Genomic DNA, 24,258 nt, shown 5'->3' with positions numbered 1-24,258 from the left:
ATTTTGAGCACCAATTGCTCCGTAGCAAGAGCAGAGGCTATAAGCTGTTGCAAAGTGTGTTTCGGGTGCAATTCAATGCCCGAACGATAAGCTGATTGCAGTCCGGAGCGAAACTTCCTCTTTCTTTCATCCTCAGTGATTTGCATCATAAAGGGAGTTACTTCAAGCAACACTTTCCAAAACTTATTGACATACTGCTGCACACTTTCATTATCTCTTTGCTCAAGTCTATCCCACTTTTGGGTGAGAGTTTGCTCCACATTAGGTGGCAAGAACTGGACATAAAATCTGTCCTTAAACTCTTTCCAAGTGCAAATGGGGTCTTTGGTGGTCTTTTCAGTGATCCACCAATGAGCGGCTGTCCCCTTCAAGAACATGCTAGCATGGCGTACTTAAGACTTCTCAGTGAAGTCCTCATCACTAAAAGCAATATCAAACTGTGCCACAAATGCTAACACCTTGGAAGCATCATGCTCTCCATGAAAAACATCAAACTTAACGGACTTGTCACTTGCTTTGAATTCCTTGAGCTTTCTGGCATGAGGCTCATGGTCCTCTCTTTTTCTTTTCCCCTTATCCAATGGGGCAGCCCTATCTGCATGGGCTCCATGGGCCATCATGGAAGTTTCATGAAGCACGGTGGCATGTGCTCCACGAACCTGAAAATCAGATGCATGTGACCTTCCTGCATAAGGCAATGTCTCTCCATGAGACAACTCAGTAGACAAAGCTCTTCTAGTTGCAGGCCTGTCATCCCCTCCATGGGATACACGCCTTGAATACATGTGACCATCATGCCCTCCACGAGCACTAGCATACATATACCTGTCGCCCTTTGTGCCTTGTGGAGAAGATGCATGACGAGAGGTGGCTGTCACCTCTTCCCTTTGCATAAATGATGAGTGTGAACCTGCAACCTTATAAAAAACAAAGGTTAGAAATAATGCTATAAAATAAACAAATGCAATACACTTACCACCTGTTCACACGCAACAAAACTCGTTAGAAGACAGAACAAACTTCACGACTCACTGGCAGGCGTCCCTGCTGAGTAAGTGGCACGTCAGGCAGGCAAACACAAGAATACAAGTCACGCGAAAACAGTTCCAGACATGGAATGCATGTGCAAACAATATCATGGACATATCTCCCATTCATGGAACAAGTACTAAACATTCCTGTTGGGGCACAGTGATGGCACGACAGAAAGTATAAATCCCGGTCTTCCTATGGAGTGACAGTCCCATAGGTAAGACACAGATCTAGGCACGAGCCTCCCTATGGAGTGACAGTCCCATAGATAAGACACAGATCTAGGCACGAGCCTCCCTATGGAGTGACAGTCCCATAGGCAAGACACGGCACAAATACTGGCTCTTCCATGGCGTGACAATCCCATGGATAGAACACAGTCCAGGTCATACACGGGTGGCACCAGTCTGGCTCCCGTCCATACGACACCATCCTGCTAACACACGAGTGGCACCAGTCTGGCTCCCGTCCATGTTATGCAAAATACTGGCCCCTTCACATGAGACACCGGCCTGGCCTCAAGTGAACAAGACACAGATCTGGAGATGGACCAAATGGTCGGCCAATTGGTGACAAAGAGGGTTTCTTTGCGTGGATGTGCAAGGAACTGGTTAAAGGAGAAAGAGCAAGAGATGTGCAGGCTGGACAGCAGATCTCATCATGGCTGTTTTTCTCCTAGGCAATCCCTGTTTCTGGTCGTACAAACCAAAGGGCGAGGGTACAGCCCTTAGGCTGGCTATGTACAGTCCCGTGGTAGCCCTGAAGTAAGGTGCCCACAGGCTGGTCCGTATCTGCAGAAGGCGGCCAGAAGTGGGGCAGCCGGTTGCTGTTTATAGGTGACCAAGAAAGGGACATATGGGCGGCCAGAAGAGGGGTGGCCGGAAGACGACCAGCAGCATGGTGAGAGTGACCAGCTATGGGGCGCAGATGGCCGGTTAGGAAAGGTTGGTGCGCAAGAAAAAGCACGCCAGAAAAGACAGTGCACATGCTAAAAAAAGTGTGGGCTGAATCGCGTGTATAAACCAGCAGAAAAGGGGGAGTGCATGGATGTGTGAACCTACCAATAATAGAGTGTGTGTGTTGGTATCAGGGGCGGCCAGCTGGGTGCAAGAATTTGTTGGCAAGAGAGCTCAAAAAAAGGGTGCTTACTTAAAAAAGGTCCTAGTCTAATCTTCTCCTCGTACCTACACAACACATCTTGCAGCTGGTCAGCGACTGACCTCCACGAGTCATTTTCACGCACAAAGTTAAGCTTTGTGCTTCACTTTCACTTCTCTTTAACCCATCCTTTTCTTTACTACGAATCCTCCCAACCCTCAACCTCAAAACCAAGCCTCTACAACACCGCAAATTGATCCAATTCGAAGTGCTTGTCTTCATGTACGCTATGCAACAATGGATCACAGAAGGTATGAATACTCATCTCATGAACCTTGAGACATTGGTTCAGAAAGCCTTGGGTGGACAAGCGCATCCGCCATAGTCACAAGGGACGGGGGATGGTGATGGGACGGGGGACAGCCATAAGTAGGGAACGGGGACAGGGGAGGGAACGGCACTCAAAAAATACTTTTTTAATTTATTTTTCTACTCTACACTTATTCTACTTTGGAAGTACATCAAAATGAGCACAAATTTCACTAAAATGGTAAGCTTTTGAGTCATATTAATAATTAAGTAGATACAAAATGAGTCATGACTCAAGAGTCAGGAGTCAGGACTAAGCCTTAAGGAGGCAGAATACATGGACGGACTCAAATGAGTCAATGACAAAAAAGTGCTGAAGACTAGAGGCTAGAGGCTAGAGCTAAGTAGTAAGGCCCATGAATCATGATCCATGAATGATCATCCACGTGAAGTGCTCGCCTCATGGTCATGGGTAGCTTGTGCCAAAGAAGCATCAAGCTCATCCTCAGTCTCATCCTCACTGGCATGCTGCTCCTGCACCTCATCCTCTTGTTGCTCTTCTTGTCGACTCATCTCCCACTCGGTGAAGGAATCTACCTTCTTGGTCACGCTCTTGCAAAGCATTCGCAAGTTCGCGCTGACGAAGGTCATTGGCACGCTCTACCCCGAGTCGGTTCCTCTTCCAAGAGGCAATGTGGTTGTAGGTACTCCAAAGCTGCTCCAAGCAAGAGGAGCTGACGGCCTGGCTAAGTAAGCGGATGGCAAGCTGCTGCAGCTCCGGTCCATCTGAACCAAAGTCCCCCCACCATAGAGCAGCACCAACTTTGGAGCGGTCAACCTGTGCATCATGACAGCCATAGGAGCCATGAAATGACCTGTACATCGAAAGCTGGTCCCTGATCTTGTCCCTGATCTTGCGCCTAACCGATGCATCAGGCACAAGACGATCCAAGTTGATACTCCATCCAGCGCTCGCCTCCCGGTCGCTCTCCTGCTTGTTGCCTTGGAATTTTGGGTCCACCACATAAGCTGCTGCATGCAATGGAGAGTAGTAGGAATTCCACCTTCCTAGACACAAGGCATGGATCTCCTCGTATCTGTCTTCGTCAGGCTCGAAGTCTTTCAACTTCTCTATCATGCGATCCATGGCCTCGTAGACCTTGCCTATGCATGGTTGCGTAGCGTCTACAATCCTCAATAGGTGGACTATGGGCCTCACCATAGCATCTGTGGTCTTCACACGCTCCCACCAAGAGGCGTCATCCGCACGTAGCCTACACTCTTGGCCAGTGTTTGTATGGGACGTCACTAAGGAAAAGCCTCCTCAAAGCACCGCTACAATCCTTCAACCGGCCCAACATGAGAAAGTTGTAGGCAAACCGGGTGTCGGAGATCATGAGATGAGATGAAGTACATCTCTCCGCGGGAATATGCAACCATGCCGTGAATACTCCTCTTGCGGGTGTCACTCCATCCATCCACAATGAGGGAGACTCCGTTCCTCTCCCATTGCCGCTTTGTGTTGTCGGCCGCTAGCTATACAATGCGCTTCTCCTTCTCGAGCAATGTAGTGCGCAAGCTCTCGGATGAGGGGGGCGTATAGGTTGAGCCATACTCCCCAATCTTCTTAACCATGACCTTGAAGTATTCCGACCTATTCAAGAAAGTAATTTACTAATGAGAAGGGGACTTATTTGGGGTTCTAGAAGTAACACATCCATAAGTCCACCTGTAATGGCAAGGTGGACTACTGTGCGTGGGAAGCCTCCCTAGACCTTGCACATTCCATGAGATAATCCTCATGGTAAAGAGGAGTTTTGATTCTGGACCTAAGCAACCACCTAGCCGGAGTTTTGATTCTGGACCTAAGCAACCACCTAGCCGGAGTCTAGCCCCGCCTCTTGTAATGTTGTAGAAGGGGGTAATCCTTGGAGCAAAGTCCAATGTCAGCATGTTCACACTGTCCTGGACTTTGCACAGTCTCATAAATCCTATTGCACATCCTCCAAGGCTTCATAAGATGGCAACATGTCTTGTGCATCCATATCAAGTGCATCCTGCATGTTGTCCATCCCAAGCAAGGAGGAGTCAACACAGTTGCAACATCTTTCTGTGAGGATGACTCTGCAAACTCATCACTCTGACCCAATTCATCATCACTATGTACATTGTCTTTGGGAAGGGCCTCATCTTGTGCCCTAGCATTCCCACCGGGAGGGCAACAGTCTGCCAACTATCATGCAGAAATCGTGTCCTCGATTTGATCGGGGTAACCCAACAATAAAGTCCATTGAGACTTTGCGACTTGGACTCCAGTATCTCCAATGGATGAAGTAAGCTACCTTGCCAAAGACATTCTGCCTTACTATCTTGGCACTACTCATGTAGGATTCTGGAATTCCCAATTTTTTTGAGTTGCCACTAGTTTGAACTAACTGCTGGATCCTTCCAAGAAGCGATCCCTTGGCAAAGCCCCTGAAGAGAAAGATAGAGATTGGCCGATATCTCAGCTATGGACAGAGCATCAACTTTAAGTATTCTACTTAGTGCATCCGCAACACAATTGTTAGACCCCTTTCGATACTGTATCTCAAAGTCAAAATTCTGCATGAGTTCAATCCATCTAGCTTTGCGGCCACAAAGATCGCCTTGGTCACAAATATATTTCAAAGAATGATGATCTGTCCAAGCAACAAAGTTGGAGCCATACAAATAATGTCTCCACTTTTTCAAGGCATGAATTACTACAAGTAAGGATATTGCATCTGTGCCTCCGAAAGCTTTTGTTTTCAAAAGCGACCAACCTTCCATCCTAGAATAGGGTTGCCCAAATGGAAAAATCACTAGCACCAGTTTCGACCATAAATGGTCTGCTAGGATCTACTAAATGCAACATTGGTGCCGTAGTCACCAAGTCTTTCAATGCCTCAAAACTACTGTTTGAGGAAATCATTCCATGAACTGTTCTTGTCCTTCTTCTTTCTCACTACCTTTTATTAGTGTGTTAGTGGTGCTGCCACCTTGGCATAGATTTTAATAAACTTTCGAAAGAATAAAAAAAACTTAAGTTGTTTCACTATTTTTGGAATTGGCCACTCATGAACCTGCTTCACCTTTTTGGGGTCTACCTTTATACCAGCTTCAATGATGTTATGACCCACATAGAGAAGCCCCACACTTTGATTCCTTGGCATATAGGTTCTCTTGTCGTAAGATAGTTCTGAGATGCTAAACATGCTCTTGCAATGATTTACTGTAGATAAGTATGTCATCCAAGAAAACCACCACAAACCTTCCCAGATATGGACGATACTAGTATATCATTCATCATCTACTGGAGAGTGGCTGGAGCATTGGTCAAGCCAAAAGGTAAAAACAAAAACTCATAGTGATCGTACCTAGTCTGAAAACCAATCTTTGGCACATCCTTAGATTTAATTTGAATTTGGCACATCCTTAGATTTAATTTGAATTTGATGATAGCCACTTCTAATCTCCATGAAGTATTTAGCTCCCCGAATTCGATCCATAAGGTCATCCATTAGAGGTAATGGATACCTATCTTTAACTGGGAGCTTGTTTAGCCCCTTGTAATCAACATAGAAGCACATTGTGCCATCCTTCTTTCTTGAAAGAAGCACCAACGCCCCCCGTGAGACTTACTAGGCCATACAAACCCTCTCTTAAGATAGTCATGAGGTAATCCTCGCCTGCAAACTTTTTCTTAATCTCATGTAATGCTTGTGACTTGTTGTAAAAGGGTAGATGACCCATGGTTATGAGTGTATCATCTTGGTTTCATTTGCTTGTTACACTAGTCGACGAACTCAACGATTGGTTTAATCTCACAACTTGTCATGCATTGAGTAACCGTCAAATTAGGCTTCCTATTCACGCAAAGAGAGATCATAATGAAATAGACGCAAATGACATGATTAGATATCATACTCCCCAACAAGGCCAAATAATTTCAACAAGTTGTTGACGCCGCGACGACAGCACCAAAACTTATAGCACCTTGAGGCCAATTTCATTCTTTGTTTGTACGATATGTATTCTCCAAAGATAACATATTTGTATTCATTTCAATAGTTGATACAAGAGGAACTTCACCAGAATTGGGTAGTACAAAACACTTATCCTTTAATACAATAGGATCATTATTGTGTACAAAAGAAATAACATGAGATTTATAGTTAATTTGCAGAGTATCACTGTCTTCGAGTGGAACAAAGACATCCCCAAAATCATGCCATCCCTATCTAGGCTCCTGATATGGAAGTCAAGGCTCTCTCAATAATCCTTTATGTGTTGAAGCTCTAGATTCGGATATATCTGGTCCCAAATCTCTGAATCTGAGCCTCTCTCAAAATTGACACGATATTGGTGGTCACTTTGCTATGTTTGTAGTTGTATCTTTTGCACCAACTGAGAATTCATAGAATTGTGAGTACTTCCGTTATCAAAAGTACAAGTACCTTCCGACCTTTGATTTTTATATTTTTTATTTTTTTCAAGAAAGAGACTTCTATTAAGTATGAAAAAGACATACAACAATCACAGCTATAAGCCAGAGAAGAATAGAATCACCCCAATATGTAAGGTGATTTCAACCACTGAGGAGCATCATGATGCCATGAAAGACATGTGGTACTAGAGGAAAAGAAAACGCCATGGTTCCACTCCCGCATAAATATAACGTGCTTTGCCTGCGTAGAACGAGAGGACCCCTGAATACGAGCCCAAGTAGCCATAAGAGTATGGATGATATCACCCCATATAGTACTAATGCACTGAGACCCAAAAATCTGGACACCCTCAATAGCCTCCGTGCATCTAGCTCTCCAAATCTGCCATGTTGTAACTGGCAACAATCTCCCAACTGGTGTCAATCCTCTGTCTGGGGGGCGTGTATAATCAGAGTGAGGGACATCCTGCAATAAACCATGATGGGAAATACCTCTACGAATGAAAATAGCAGAGTCTGTACCACTGCCCTCATAAAAGAGTTGCGGACCGGGCTAGGAGAGCCAAGCAACTGCCCCCCAAGTCACATGCATGGCGCGGCCACTCAATTTGCCCATAAGTTGGGCTACAGCAGCACAAATTGAATATGTCTCAGTGTGGTAAAACTGGTAAGATCCTCTCTAGACACACTTTTTGGTCATGTGCACAAGGGACCAAAGGTGGGGTATGCATTTAAGTGTCAACATCACTTTTGCCTCGTGTTGTTGGCCATGGTGTTATCATACCTACTAGAGTACAGTGGATTATGGTTATGCAAAAGGGACTAAAGCTTGGTATCTTGAATATCTATGCGCCTAATGTACGGGGAGAGAGGGTGTTCCTCTGGGGCACCATCACATAACTGCTACCCCTGGCTGATCATTGGATTGTTGGAGGAGACTTCAACATGGTTGAGCAGCCATTGGACAAAAAGGGTGTCCATGAGGGTAGAACACACCCCTTGGAGAGAGCCTCTTGGGAGAGATTTAAACTTTCCTTCTATGGTAGGGATTGTTGGACAGGATGATTTCCAGAGGAGGCCCAACTCTTTATCTTACTCATGGCGTAACCGTAGAAGCGGGGATGGATGCATCTTTGCACGGTTTAACAGATTTTATGTGGATGACTGGGGCCTGGATAGAGGAGGTTCTATTGCCATCTTACAAGGTACTACCAAATCAGATCATTGCCCGGTCTTCTTGTGCATCAGGGAACTTGGGAGCCGCAAGGGTGTACCCCGTGCCCGCATCCCAGACTCTCTCTATCAGGATGCAGAGATCTTCCTAGAGGTTAGAGAGATTTGGAGGCTTTGTGATCATCCTGACCCCGGCTTGCTTTGGCCTTGGAGAGGACTAGCCAGCACTATCATTGTGTTGCCTTGGCCAAGAAATAAGAGGCTCTAGGCAAGGAGCGAGCTATCAGACGCAAGTTGGTTGTGCTTCATAGGAACACGAGAAGCATCATGCATCCCTCTTGTCCACTATTAGGGCTGAGTTACAAGTGGCCATGGATAGGTGGGCTGGGTTTGCATTTCATGCTAATCAGGCATTTTGGACACAGATGGGTGGCAGATGCAACAAACTGTTTTTCTCAGCACATGCACCTATGCACAATAGGGACAGTATGAGATGCTTGCAGGATTCTCAGGGAGAATTTCATACTGATCCAGATAAGGTGAGGAGTATTGCCTCAAAGTTTTATCAGACTTTGCTCTCTGTAGAGGCCCACTCTTTGGATAGAGATGTTGCACAACAGAAAGTTTGGGAGCGCATGTCCAAGCTTATTAGAGATGATATGTGTGCCTCTTTGGATGCCCCCTTTTCGAAGGATGAGCTGAGACATGCTTTGTACACCTTCTTGAAAGGCAAATGCCTAGGGGATGATGGCCTTTCTCCACCCTTTTTTTTGTAGTTTTGGGATTACATTGGTGATGATTTTACTAATGCTTTACAGGAGATGTGATGTACTGGTATGATGCCCCCTTTTATCACGGAGGGTCTTATCCACTTTAGTGTAGGATTTTGACAAGATATAATTGCCAAGCTTGAGACAAGCTAAGTATATCTTCCTCAGATCATCCATAGATGGGTTGATGGACTGAGCGAATGAATCATACCTTGGAGGATATGCTAAGGGTCTATGTTTCAAAACGGCAGTCGAAGTGGAAAAAGTATCCTCCACAGTTGGAATTTGCGTACAATAGCAATAAGCTTCGGTTACAAGATTCAGATCATTCATGCTTATGCATGGTTTTCAACCTAGGTCACCGATTGCAGTTGGATTGAGTAAGATCCAAAATAGGCAAGCTTTAGATTTTTTGCAAGATATACAAGAGATGCTTAAGTTAGCTAGGGAGAGTGTAAAAACAGCTCAAAAAGTGCTCAATCTTATGCTAACCAACGTAGATCTCCCAAGGATCTTGGAGATGGACAAGTGGGATAAAGAAGAATTCCAAGACCATGCGTACAGGAAACATTGCAATTTGTTTTCTACGTATTGTGGAGCATTTCCGATCACAAGGAAGATTAGTGATGTTGCTTACCGCAATCTTCCACAGGGAGTGATCGTCAATCCAGTTTTTCATGTTAGTCGAGTAATGGAAAAATTAGGCAACTCGGACCAAGTGGTTCCTTTAGAGGAATTGTTTTGAGAAGAACAAACCGAGTACATTCCTAAAGAATCAAACTTACTTCTAGATCATTGTACTAAGCACTCAAAGGAGTTCTTATGATGAGTACCTGATCAAGTGGAGGGGTAGATATGAGAGGGAAGTTATGTGGGAATCCGTTCGAAATCTCAAGGCCCAATTTTCCCAATTCATTAGTGAGGACATCACTGGTCCTTATGAGGGGAAGCATGTTATGTCCACAAGTTAACTAGGGTTAGGTTGCCTTTCCCTAACATAATGATAATGCACCTTAATATGCTTTGTCCGCACATGAAATACCGGATTCCGCACAACTACTAATGCGCTCTAACTGTCAATGAAAATGGTGGTAGAAGACGACTATCTAACACCAAGATTTGCCAATAGACGGCGGAGCCATACACTTTGCAATAGCTGTGAATGTTGCCTATACTTAGCTTCACAACTTGAAGTGGCCACTAGGAGGAACACTGAACTAGCTAATGGATAGATGTGGAATCAGCTGGTAGACGAAATCTGAATCGACTGACGAGCACACGTTGAATCGGCTAACAGATGGACGTGGAATTAGCTGACTGAATCAGCTGACAATAGCTGAAACCCAAACGTCGAATGTTGAAGGCCGTATGTGGAATGCGGAATGCGGAATGCCGAACACCAAACGCCGAATGCAAAGTGCCGAAGCCGAAGGCTGAACGCGGAAAGCCAACTGCTGAATGCGGAAAGCTGAACGCTCTGGGCCGTCAACCACCCTTGTGTAAACCCGGCCAATTGCTGAATGCGGAGCTGAAGGCTGAAAGCTGACTCTTGAATGCGGAAAGCTGAAGCCGAATGCTAAATGTTTGAATGCTAAAGTCGATTGCTGAATGAGGAAAGCCAAAGGCTGAACTGCTGACCAGGCAAAGCTGACAGACGCAGTTGAATGGTTGACCGAGCAAAATCGACGGACACAGAATGGCTGACCGTGCAAAATGGACGGACGCAGAAGTCCAATGCCGAAAGTTGAAAGCCGTACACAGATAGTAGCGGCAGAGTAGAAATCGGCGGATACTGAAATCCGATGTCAAAAGCTTTTGAAAGCTGTGTGTAGTGATAGTGTGTGAGGTTGCCCAGAATGTACGACAGCATAAATGAATGACACCAATGTACTACAGGAGGTATAAACTCTAGATCTGTGGAAAGTGCGAGAGCTTACCAAGAATGTAAGATTAATGACACCAGCAAAGTACAGAAGGGCGTGAGCGTACCCGAGATGTACAGCGGCGTAGATTAATGAACCATGACAAAGAATAACGGCGTGGAGCTATTGGCTCTGATACCAAGCTCTAAGACCTAGGCACTGAAACCTAGACTCTGAATCCTAGGTTCTGAAACCTAAGCTCTGATACCAATGTTGGATGAGGGAAATATACATGGGGAAGATGTACTTCAGAGAGAAGTCATCCAATGAAGAAAGCAAAAAACAGTAGAAGAACCTCGGCTCGCTGAAGCTCCCGCCTTCGCCCCCCTGCGCTGCTCGCCCATCTCCGCCGCCATCGTTTCTTGCTCCCCCCCCTTCTACTCGCCGTTGCGCCCCCCCCCCCCCCCCCCTTCTTCTCGCGGTCTTGCCTGCTTGCGCCCCCCCTCCTCGCTGCTGCTGCGCCTCCCCCCTTCTCGCCATCTCATCCCCCCCCCTCCTAGCCTCTTCGCGCCGACTCGCCCCCCCCCCCTCCCTCTTCGCCTATTCGCCCTCCCTCCCCTTTTTTCGCCTGATTCGTCCCCCCCCTCTCCGCCTGCTCGCGCCCGCCTCCTCTCAGCAGTGCCCCCCCCCCCCCCCTCCCCCTTCTCGTTGCTGCCGCCCCCCCCCCAGGGCTTCTCCTTGGGGTTTTTTCGCCCCCTCCCTGCTCTTTCATGCTTTTCTTCACTCCCAGGGGGGTTTCTGTTTTTTTTTTTTTTTCCCTTCTTCCGGTCTTCCGCCTCTTCGTGTGCAGCCCGTTTCTTGCAGGTTCTCCGCTTTCACCTCGCCTTCGCCTGAGCTTCAGACTCTGATTGAGACTCCTCCCGCCTCGCCTTAGAGGGACTCATCCGCAGCCCCCTCGCCCGCCCCCAAGGACATCCCCATCAGGCTTTCTCTTTCGCCGGAAGAGGAAGCGAGCCTCACCGCAGAGGTGGAACGCCTCCAGGCTCATTCCACCATCTGCCGTATAGTCGGCACTCGCCCCAGCAGAGGGGAGATCAGGGATCTTCTTCAGGCCCGCCTTCTTGCAGATGTGGGCAAGATCCTGGATGTACAGCTCTTGGGCCGGGGACATTATCAGATCGAGTTCGAGGCCGCCCAGAGCGTTGCCAAGGTCCTTGCCATGAGTCCTCTGGACATCAGGGGTGCTCGGGCTTTCTTCAGGCCTTGGCAGCATGGATTTGACCCAGCTGCGGCGGAGCAGGGAGAGCGCCTCTTCCATATTACAGTTTGTTTCCCTGGTCTCCGCCGGGAGTATCTTCCGCTCCTCTCCAGGCTCGGAGCATTGGTGGGCTCGGTTCTTGAGACGGGCCCCTCAGCAGCTTCAGTGGTGGCCAGAGCAGCTGGGCTACCTTCGGTCAGAGTGTTGGTATCTGACATCTCCTCCCTTCCTAAGGTCATTCAGCTACCTAGGATAGGGGGGGGGGTGGATAGATCAGAGAGTGGAGTTCTCGGGGCTCCCGAACCAGTGCTTCATTTGCAGGCAGGTCGGTCATCTGGCCAAGGCCTGCTGCCCTCGCAGGAGACCCCGACCCTCACCACCACAGCAGCAGGCTACTGATGGCCCGCCCACAGATTCAGCTCGGCAGGCTGCCTCCGGGACACCTGCTCAGGCCACAGAGACCTCGGAGTGGCAGCCTGGACAGGGGCGCCGCCGAGGGAGACAGCCACAGTAGCACGCCCAGAGACCGCTGCAGCAGCAGCCACAGTCTCAGTCTCATTGGGTTCCCGTGAGGAACAGCTTTGCTCCCCTTCAGGAGGAGACCCCCGCAGCGACTGAGGACCAGGAGATGCCAGTACCCCCTCCTTCACCCCCCCCCCACCCCCGTCCCCCCCCCACCGCCCCGCTTCCACCCTCGCCTCCTCCCGTCTCCGCTCCGGTTTCGGCAGCGGCTCCCTTCCCACCTCCCTCGCCTCCCCGTCCTCCCCCTCTGCCCGCCTCGCCTTCCCGGGAGGCCCTGGCAGTTCCCTGGCGCTCACCTGCAGTCCGAAGAGCGCTGAGCACTGACCTCGCTCGAGCATCACAGAGGAGACCTATGCCGATTAGGGCCTCACGGATTTCATCTATCCGCAGTCGGCTGAGTCGCCTTGGCATTAGACAGCGCTCGGAGGCGTTTGATTATACCTTCACACGGCTTTTTGGAGCAGAGGGCCCCCATGAGCCAGCACCCATCCGAGTGCATGTAGTGATACCTCCGGCCCGCGGGGAGGAGGCACTAGACTCAGCGGTGGCCTTCTCGTTCCCTCTATGTGGACCTTGTGACCGGGAGTGGACTCTAGAGCTCGCTCTCAGCACGTTGAAGACTCAGGCAGTTGAGTTTTCTCATCACATGAGCGATTTGGAGGTTGCAGATGTGATAGGCCGACTTTGGGAGTTGGCTCATTTTTTCTTGGATCCCGGGAGTGTGGATACATCCGGGATTCGGCATTTGGTCGTGCGCATAGTGGCAGATTTGGCACGCGACCCAGGATATGTGAGTATACATGAGGTTACTATGTCAGAGCAGGAGGCAGTCGCCACGGGTCACAGCCACCACTGGCGCCTGATCCGGGATTCTTGCAGTACACCGGGTGGGCAGACTCGCAGCCGTTCGGATGGGGACTACTCTCCATCCAAGCCGCTTGCGAAGGCCCGCCGCACGGCTGAGACAGCATCCACCTCAGTAGGACATCCATGAGGATCATCTCATGGAATGTACAGGGCCTTGGCGGAGCACACTTTATACGCTATCGAGGCTGCTTGAGGCAGGAGCTTCAGAGATGCCTGGTTGGTGGCAGCATTGACATTCTGATGATGCAGGAGCACCACTTGGGTGAGAGCAGGATCCGGAGATATGGTTCGGTGATGCCTGGTAGATGGGACACTTTCTGGTCTGCAGGGTTTGGTCCTTTGGGTGGACAGGGAGGAGTATGCATGGTTATTGCAGATGCATGGCGGCAGGCCATTGTGGATCGAGGGATCATTGTGCCTGGTAGAGCACAGTATGTCATTCTGAGGATGCATGATGAGCTATTGGGTGTGCTCAACATCTATGCGCCCAATCATGCTAGTGCCAGAGCAGAGTTCTGGACTCAGGTTACAGATGCATTGCCAGAGGCCGCACATTGGTGTGTTGGGGGAGACTTCAACATGCTTGAGGACCCGGCAGATAGGGTGGGAGGCAGTCATGTTACAGTGCACGGCACGGAGCTTGCAGCTTGGGACCGGTTTTGCATGACACTGAGGATCACTGATGCATGGCAGCATGGGGCTTTCTCCCGGTCTCAGGACAGTCTTAGTTTCTCTCGGTCGGATCGCCGGCAGGGAGGGACTAATCTATCACGGATTGATCGCTTTTATGTGGGTGACTGGTTAGGGGAGCGAGGGGGCTCCGTCGGCATTCTCGCTGGCACCTCATTTTCAGATCATGCGCCAGTTATATTGACATTGGAGGAGGGGAAACGGGAGCCCAGCTTGCAGTTGAGGATCCCAGAGAGGGTGCTTACAGATCCCAGTCTCGCTGAGGACATTGAGAGGATCTGGCATGATAGTCAGTGCTCTGACCAAGATGTAGCGGGCCAGTGTGCCCAGGGACTCATTGATCTTAGCTCTTTTCTACACGCGGCAGCTTTGACACGACTGGGAGAGATTCGTGAGCGAGAGCAACGGCTGAGACGCAGCCTTGCTTCGCTACAGCGCCTTCAGGAGCAGCAGCCTGCATGTGAGTGGGTGGCGTCCCAGCTGAGCCAGGCACGCCAGGAGGTTAGAGAGGTAGAGGAGCAGAGACATGAGTTTTACTATCGTCGTCAGGCCTCTCAGTGGACGCAGCTTGGTGATAGAGTGACTGGGGAGTTTTTTGAGATCACTGGACCCCGTCATGCGCGAGCAGGAGTCCGCCAGCTTGGTAGACCGGATGGATCGGTAGCTACTGAGCTCGGGGAGATCAGAGCCATTGCCAGTGCATTTTATAGTGACCTGCTTTCAGCGGAGCCTGCCACTGAGGATCGAGATGTTTGCAGACAGACTGTGTGGGCCCATGTGCAGAGGAGGGTCACAGACCATATGCGTACAGTTCTAGGTGCGCCTCTGTCAGAGATTGAGCTTGCCGAGGCCTTGAGGGTCCTGCCGCGGCATAGTTGCCCAGGGGAGGACGGACTGACGCCGGCCTTTTTTATGCGCTATTGGGACCTTTTGGGGCCAGGCCTCCGCAGGGATCTAAGCTCTACCAAGCAAGAAGGAGTCACACCTTGCTCGCAGCCTGCAGGACCAGAAAAACAGCCTCCACTTCTTGAATCTCAGCAGAGGCAGAGGACCACGATCCTACCATTTCTTCATCTGAGCCTGACTCTCATGAGTCGGAGGATGACTCCTCCATGGATGATCTTGATGAGTGATTTTTGGAGCACTTAGCTCTAGGATTTTGTCATGCTAGCAGCTGCTGCTGCCAGCCTACCAGCCACATGGATATTTTTTGATCATGTTTTGTATTTACTATAGTCTATACATATGGATTATGGATTATGGATGATGGATGATGGATGATGGATCTTGTTTTGTATTGACTCTTTTGAGGCTTGACGCCGCTTGAGCCTTGAGCCTACAGTTGTCATTTCTGATATATAAACCCTAAAACCGAAACTCCGTTTCCCCGTTTCTTCCCGAAGGCCGAAACTCCGAAACTCCGTTTCCCGCCGTGCTCCGCACCCCCGTTTCTGAAACTCGTGGAAACTATGGTGACACGAAACCTAGCCTCCCGTAGGTGACATGTGTCCAAGCCTCAATACGGGCAACACGAAGCTCCCTGGCCTCGGCACAAAATAGGGGAGAGCCACTTGGGCTGCCAAATGGTTGACATCCGCCCTGGCTTCTGAACAATTGTCCTCAACTCCAAATATGCCTAAAGAAGTTATGGGTAATCTTTGAACTAGTCTTCATCAACCCATTTTGCATCGATAGGCAAGTAGTTCTTGAACTTCACAAGGTATCGCCTAAAAATCTTATCACCAGGTAGCTTTCTCTCCTTGTGAAACACAATTTGCTCAAGTTGAAGAACTTCCTCTAGCTCATCAACCTCTGGGAGGCAGTTGAATGGGCTAATGAAAGAAAACAGCCCCTAGCCATCTTATTGCTAGACTTTGAGAAGGCATATGTTAGAGTGGATTGGGAGTTCCTTGGAGGAACTCTTAGATGCATGGGATTCTCTTCGAACTCGATCACAGGATTCTTCATCTCTCCCTTTGCACATGCTCCATCCTAGCACCATGAATGCTAACATGAGGTAAAAGCCAATATTGCGGGATGTGATTCATGATATGCAGAATGGGTTCCTCCAAGGAGAAGCGCCTTTGATAATATCTTCTCTTATGGGCTAAGGAAAGAAACCAACCCCTAGCCATCTTATTGCTAGACTTTGAGAAGGCATATGATAGAGTAAATTGGGATTTCCTTGAAGGAACTCTTAGATGTATGGGATTCTCTTAGAACTGGATTAGAGGATCCTTTATCTCTCTCTTTGCACATGCTCCATCCTGCCACCACGAATGCTAACATGAGGTTGTGGCCAGTATTGCAAGATGTGATTCATGATACGCAAAATGGATTCCTCCAAGGAAGAAGCATCTTTGATAATATCCTCTCTTTTTGGGAGGTGGTTGAATGGGCTAAGGAAAGAAACCAGTCCCTAGCCGTCTTATTGCTTAGACTTTCAGAATGCATATGATAGAGTGGATTGGGATTTCCTTGAAGGAACTCTTAGATGTATGGTATTCTCTCAAAACTGGATCAAAGGTGTTTCATGCGTGTATCGGGATGCACACAGTAGTGTGCTTGCATACGGTGGTAGAGGTGATCGCTTCCAGATCTCTCATTCTGTACGACATGGATGCCCCTTAGCCCCCATGCTATATCTCATTGTTGTGAAGGCTATGGGCATCTTCTTCGCTCCACTGTTGGAGTTTTTGGTTTGAGTCTGCCCTTGTGCAGTGAGGATGAGCTTTTGGATTCAGAGCTTGCTAATGATAGTGCTATGTTCTTCGAGGCCTCACACATACATTTATGTTCCTTTCAGATTAGGAAGAAACTTCTTCATCAGAGTTCTAGGTGATTGGATCTAGCCTCCACAGCCTCAGTGGTTGACCAAGTACTGCTTGCCTCAGCCTGGTTCATTGTCTCATGTTGGTGCTTCTCGTGCATGCCAATTATGGAAACTGGTCCGTAACTTTCTCTGGTCAGGTTTGGATGGTACAATAGACACCGGGGCCACAGTGGCCTGGGAGACTGTTATATGCCCCATATAATAAGGGGGGCTGAATATTGTCGATCTCAATATATAGTGCAGAGCATTGCTTTGCAAGTTAGCGGTCAGAGGATTCTTTCTAGGCACTGAGCCTTGGAAGAATTTCTTCATGTTTCACATTTTTGGTGTACACCTCGTGGTGATGGAGATTGGATACTCAATTCACACTTCATCTTTACTGAGGCAGAGTATAGAGCACCTTCCTCTCCACTTATAGCCGCCATTATCAGAGGCTGGAGTGGCATGAAACCTTTTTTGAGACAGAGTCTTCCTAGATCAGAGGATGAGGCTGATAGATGGCCCATTATGTGGAATGACCTTATTAGAGATGAGGCTGGGCGACCTTTGGGTGCGTTTGGATATATGCAATGGACTGGCTGGGAGAGATGTGCAATGACAATTATTGCTTGGAAAGCTTTTAAAACTCTTCCTATGGATCCGAGACTTGCATCTATCCAACACCTTAAAGGGAGTCTTAGATGGATCGATCAAATTGATGCAGCTATACCTCATGAGTGGATTACTGGCACATTTCACAATCAGCATCATCTTAGGTGGCTGGGAGTTTTCTCCCAAACAGGAGTTCCATTACAGGTTTTAGCCTTTCTGGATCAGGATGAGGAGGGAGATCGTGTTTTTTATTCTATCCAGCCAGGATGGAGATTGTTGGAATGGACACACAAGAGATTATTCATGGCACTACCCTTCATCCAATGAGAGTAGTTAGCCGCTCAAGAAATCATTGGCATGTATTGAGACCCATGGGTCTTGGTGCTTATGGTTGTATAGTGGATGTCCTATCAGATATCTTCATTGAGATCCTAGTGAGTGGGAGTGGATTGATGCAACCAATCTGAAGAGTCAGCCTATTTTCAGCTACACTGTCTGTAATGCAAGGCTCCTTCTACTTGGATAGATACAGATGTCAGAATACGCAGCAGAGATGATGACCAGATCTGGGAACACGAGCAAAACGCAATGCAGAAAATAACAGCACAAGAGAGAGAGAGAGAGAGGCGTGTAACTCTGCTCTATATACACAAGAAGAATCCCGGAATGATACAAATGTGACAAGGGGGCTGGGGGCTTTTATATGGCCCCCCAACAACAGTCGGCCTGCTGTAGGACCACAAACCCCACGACTTGCTGAAATGCACAGTCGGCCAGCAGCACGGGGGGTCGGCCAGCATCAAGAAGGTCCACGACCTGTGCAAAACAGTCAGCCACCACAGATGCAGTCGGCCAAGTTCAAGGTCCTCCTGCCACTATAAGACTGCCTCCCATGCCACAGAAAAATAGGGAACAATGGGGAAAAAATATGGAGAGTGGGGAAAAATGAGAACAACACCTACAAGGGCGGGCACACCCACAACAAAGGCCCTCGTGTCTACAAAAAGACAGGAGATGACTTCTAACACCCCCTCTTAGCTCGTGGCTGTGAAACCAACCACAGGGAGCTGGGGTGCCGCCTGAGCAAATCCTGAGATAGCGACTTCGTGAAGACGTCCACTGTACTGTCCTCCGTTGAACAGAATTCTAGCAAGATGTCATCAACAACGATCTGTTCACGAACAAAGTGCCTCCGGATAACCATGGGTTCCTTCAGTGGAAGCCCAATCCTACAATGCAACCTCTGCAACCTCACCACCTCACAAGCAGCATCACAAGCAGCCCGGTACTCTGCCTCTGTCGTCGACAAGGCAAAAGATGACTGCCTCTTAGTGCTCCACAAAACTGCTCCTGGGCCTGAAGTAGATCTCCTCGTGTCTGGTTCTCCTCCCCAAACTGAGTCACTCCAACTGTGGAGTCGGACTCCATCAATCAAGCCCCCTCCTGTGTAAAAGAGTCCATGATCCTTCGCATGTCGCAAAAAACACAGGATATGTAATCTTGCCTCCCAAAGAGTCATCTGCAACCACGAGCTCAACTGCCTCATCAGGAAGCTCCCGTCCAATCTGGTGTCCATCAACCAGATCAATGAACCATTCTGCTTCTGAGTCAAAGGGGCATCACATTGCTCACAAGGATCAACACCTATTACGGTGCAAAGCCTAGTTCTGGAAACCTGCTGAAGATCACGCAAGGCCTTCTAAAACCTGTCAACCACCCCCTCTGAATCCGGAACCACAAAGCCTGGAGAATGCACCTCCTTCTGCAAGTAATTAACTGCCACCTACCTGGCTTTCCGAAAGGTCCCCGTGGAAAGAACATCCTCATCAACAGGAGTTTCTTTGTCCCGAATACTGCGAGACATCAGAGTATAAGTTACCTGCTCAGTTTCCTCTGACTGACCAACACAAGAACTACCAACATCAGTACTGGAAAGTTCCTGCCAACTGCTGCCATCAACTGGCAAGCTATCCACCATCTGGTCCTTGAAAGCCTACACCTTAAGTGGCCATTACCAAACTGCCACTCATCACAAACCTGAGGACCTGGGAGAGAGAGTGCTAAAAGCTTGTAAACTCCATTCTCCACTCCGCCTTCCCAAACCACCTGGCCTGTTGCTTTGTCCCGGAGAGCAACAAAATGCTCATCAAACTCCACCCGTACGCCAGTCTTGCAAACCTAATGCACTGACAACAAATGAAAACCAAGTGACGGAACATACAACACCTGGGAGGAATGCTTCCCCCCTCTGCCATCGGGAACTATCTCCATCCTGCCCTCATTGTGAACTGGGATAGTGGATGTATCCCCAGTAAGAATGTGACCAGAATACCTGCAGAGATCCTGTAAATTAGAACGGGAAGGAGTAATGTGCCTGGAAGCACCACTGTCTAGAATCCACTCCCGAGTATCCGTTGCGGAGAATCCTCCAACCTCCTCCCTGCCTGAAGCCTGGAAGCACCACTGTCTAGAATCCACTCCCGAGTATCCGTTGCGGAGAATCCTCCAACCTCCTCCCTACCTGAAGAAAATGAAACATCGATGTCCATCACCTCCAAGTGAACAAAAGCCGGAGTTTTCATGATTGTTGCTGAGGAATCTTCACCCTTCTCGGTCTTCCGCTTGGGACACTGCCTCCAATAGTGGCCTTTCTCGCCACAATCATGACAGGTCCTCTCTGCCTTTAGTTTCTCGCGGTCAGTAACGGACTTCTTCTCAGAAGACTTCTCCGATGAAGCCTTCCCTTTGCCCGTGTTACGGCCTTTTGACCGTTGGCCAGTTAAGGCCTCCGAACCTCCACCCTGAGGAGGGTTCGTGAATCGTTCCTCCTCGTCTAGGACCATGGGCACAAGCTCCTCCCACGTGATGGTGCTGAGCCTGCCACTGGTTATCAAAGACGAATAAAATGCTGAGTACTGAGAGGGCAAATGCGACAGCAACGTTATGGCCATGTCCTCTGACGATATCTCCTTCCCAGCCTGAAGAACTTCCTGCTGAAGAGCCTGCAGCTTGTTAATATGCTCCCGCATCGTCAACAACTTTGCAAGGCTCATAACCCGCATCTGTACTTCCAAGGAAATCCTCTTCATGGGCGATACCCTGTTATAGAGAGAAGCCAAATGCTGCCATATACCTCTGGCCAGCGTCATATGCTTTACATGATTGATTATCTGCGGTGTGCAGTTGAGGAAGATAAACGAACCAACCCTGGCGTTGACACGATCCCACATCTGTGCCTGTACCCCCCGGTCCCTCCGGAATGACGGTAACTCCCCTTCCTCTACTTCCGGCCGTGGAACCCCAACAACGACGAAATCAGCGAGGTCGTAAGACTCCAGAACAGATTCCATCATAACCTTCCATATGCCATAGTTGTTCCCGTCCAACTGACGGTCCACTAGGAACGTGGGGAGTGTCGGGATCTTCACATGCCTCTCGGCCATCTCTACCAGATTTGCCATTGCGGGGATGTATTTTGAAAAAGGGTTGGTGGGTGGGAACAAAGAAGAACTAACACCTGCAACAAGTGGCTGTCCAGCAAATCAGCCCGCCATCCTCTTGCTTCTCCTCTTCCCAAACAGTCCCGAACAGTCCACCAATCAGCAACACAATAGTCCCCCTCTTGCTCGCACAAATCCCAAGAACTATCTAGAGCCTAGGCTCTGATACCATGTCAGAATACGCAATGGAGATGATGACCAGATCTGGGAACACAAGAGCAAAACGCAATGCAGAAAATAACAGCACAAGAGAGAGAGAGATAGAGGCGTGTAACTCTGCTCTATATACACAAGAAGAATCCTGGAATGATACAAATGTGACAAGGGGGCTGGGGCCCATTTTATATGGCCCCCCAACAGCAGTCGGCCTGCTGTAGGGCAGTCGACAGGACCACAAACCCCACGACTTGCTGAAATGCACAGTCGGCCAGCAGCAGGGGGGGTCGGCCAGCATCAAGAAGGTCCACGCCCTGTGCAGAACAGTCAGCCACCTTACAAGACTGCCTCCCATGCCACAGAAAAATAGGGAAAAATGGGGAAAAAATATGGAGAGTGGGGAAAAATGAGAACAACACCTACAAGGGCGGGCACACCCACAACAAAGGCCCTGGTGTCTACAGAAAGACAGGAGATGACTTCTAACAACAAAGGAGTCCTCCACTCAGGCCGCACTTGGAGAGCTATGACATCATCCCGTCGAATCAAAAGAAATTTTGGCACAAACTTTGGCACTCATACAGGAGGGGCCAGATCTCCCACTTCTTTTTTGTATTCTTACATGGTGGCCTTCCCATCAATCAATGGTGGCCTTCCCATCAATCAATGGAGGGCTATTTTTGGAGTAGACCCCGCGTGCCCTAGATGCCCGGTAGCTTCTACGACAGTGCAACATTGCACATGGGGGTGTAGAGCTACTCAAAGGATTTGGGACTCTACAGCTCAGCTTATGAGCAGATTGAGGAGAGACCATTTATGTTACTTTGGGTGCTATTGCTTGGCTCACTCGGTCTAGTCCACAAATGTTTTTTGAGGGAAGGGATCTGGACACCGCCATTAATGATATGCAAAGGTGTGGCCCAACGCTGCGTGCTATTGGATATTCCCCCTCTGCAGAGGATTGATAATACTTGGGAGCTCATTGCCAGTATGATAGCTTGGCAGATTTGGAGTGGCAGGGCTATCGAGGGCATTCAGATGCATTTGTATTATATGGGGAGATATTATTCATACTCTTAGGGCCACATGGGCTCGTATACATGGACCATCCAGATCTGCGCAAGCAAAGCGCACTGTTTTCATGAGGGAGTGGGATCAAGGGATCTTTTTCTCAACGATCTCTAGAGGACTCTCTTGGCACCTTTGTGCCCTGTATCAGTTGAGATCACCCTAGTCTTCTCATACTTAATAGAAGTCTCCTTTCAGCAAAAAAGAAAAGAAAACAACGCAGCAAATTTACGAGAGGGTGGAACCATGGTATTTTCTTCTCCTCCACTCCTACGGGGCTTTTACGGCAGCATAATGCCCCCATTTTGTTGAGATCCTGCCTTTTGGCTTGAGATCTCCCGTTGTAGGATTTTATTTTACATAATAGAAGTCTCTCTTCTGGAAAAAATAAACATCTTAAGATCCTCAAGGTTTGTACTTCAGTTTGCTTATAAAGAATGTTTCATATTGCCTAATTTTGCCATCACAACAGATGTCTTTATGAAGGCTTCTTACTCAGCAATCACATTGGTGTAGATCCACGTGCTTATGTGCACAAGTAAAATTCTTTCTTTCAATTATTTTGAGCTCCAAATCTATTTGCAGTTAGTAGTTAACTGCCTTTACTATCTGCATTTTAGCATGACTAGATTTCACCCCCTCTCCTTTTTTTTGTGTTAAAAATTGCTTCAAATATCAATTCCTAGAAGGTTTAAATACTGAACCTTTGTATGGTGCAGGAAAAGAGTTTCATCAATAATTTGGAAGTTATTGCAAAAGCATTCAGATGGGGAATCAGCCTCCCCTAGACCATTGTTTCCTGAAGGTTCTTCTTATGGGAAGCATAGTGGGAAATACCTTCCCTATTCAAACGTAGATGCTTTCCTTAAGGTACCTTAATGTCATCTAGTTCTCTTTGTTTGCACTTGTATACAAGGCGATTGTTTAAAAAAATGGTGTTGTATATCATTCTACATCAATGTGAGTGCCTCTGCTTTTCATTATCAATGATGCATGCGGTGATGAATTTGCAGTTGTCCTCCTTGGAAATGGTACTGACTCACCATGTAAATTATATGGTTTCTGGTGTCCTGTCATTTAATTTGAGCGCACTTTCCAAAGTTAAGACTACCCATGAGCTGGCTTCTTAATCATGATGCCTGAAATCTACTTGGATATAAAGTAAAGATGTATGTTTTGTGTGTGTGTATATCTGTTGATGATTTCTGGGGGAGCTGGTGCTGAGCTCAAATGTGAAGATTCAGAAGGATGGTGATCTTTGCCTCTACAAGCTGGAGACTTACCAGCCCAATGCATATTTTGATTCATGCTTTTCGGATCACCTTGGAGGATTTCTGTTTATCTGCAGGAGCTCTTATCAAATTGCACAAATCTATTGGTTTTTAGGTTAGTGACTCCGTGAGAGTCAATTGGGTTGCAGAACTTGGATTTTACTTTACTTGGATTGAGAGTGGCAGCACTACAAGATACTTGGGATGTCGGGTTCGATGTATCCCCTACACAGTATTTTGCACCAGTTCTCATGAGCACAATGAAGAAGCTGCATCATTTAAGCTCTAGGAAACTAGACTTAGCCTCTAGAGCCTGGTGATTAACCAAGTACTGCTTGCTTCAGCCTGGCATATTCCTGTTTTGGTGCTTTTCACAAGGATGCATTGGTCCGCTGCGGAGACTAGTCCGCAGTTTTCTTTGGTCAGGTTTGGATGGCACAGTAGATACTCAAGGCAGAGTTTCTTGGGAGACCATCATTCGTCTCAGGCAGGAAGCAGGACTGAATATTATAGATCCAGATATCTTGTGCAATCTCCAAATGTACACCTTGTGAGGGTCCAAAGCTTGGAGAAAGACGAGACCCTTCTTGAGACAGAGGATCTCGATATCAGAGGATGAGGCAGACAAACAACTCATTATGTGGAATGATTTCATTAGAGATGATCGTGGTCATCAGTTGGTGCCTCTGGTTATATGCATGGCCAGGCTGGAAAAGACTCACCAACAGTCAGGTATTCAAAGTCTTCCCATGGATCAGAAAGATGCCTCCACCCAGCACATCAGAGGGGA

The 24,258-nt window shown here is 48.1% G+C and overlaps 1 protein-coding gene across 2 annotated transcripts in view; it reads left to right on the top strand.

Annotated features, from left to right (window-relative positions):
- Positions 1-24,258, top strand: part of LOC147620061 (uncharacterized) — an 82,831-nt gene that overhangs the window by 7,904 nt on the left and 50,669 nt on the right. The window contains exons 3-4 of one of the 2 annotated variants that reach the window (XM_086772214.1): positions 22,670-22,735; positions 22,917-23,067. In XM_086772214.1, the coding sequence (XP_086628340.1) occupies positions 22,670-22,735; positions 22,917-23,067 (217 nt within the window). The remainder of the gene's footprint in view (positions 1-22,669; positions 22,736-22,916; positions 23,068-24,258) is intronic. The other variant, XM_086772215.1, reaches the window with a different exon arrangement.

Source organism: Cibotium barometz, chromosome 32 (assembly GCF_041138505.1).
Source record: "Cibotium barometz isolate CiBa-2024 chromosome 32, ASM4113850v1, whole genome shotgun sequence".
NCBI classification, from domain to species: domain Eukaryota; kingdom Viridiplantae; phylum Streptophyta; class Polypodiopsida; order Cyatheales; family Cibotiaceae; genus Cibotium; species Cibotium barometz.
The sequence above is the reverse complement of the archived record's forward strand: the minus strand, read 5'-3'. Positions and strand labels throughout refer to the sequence as shown.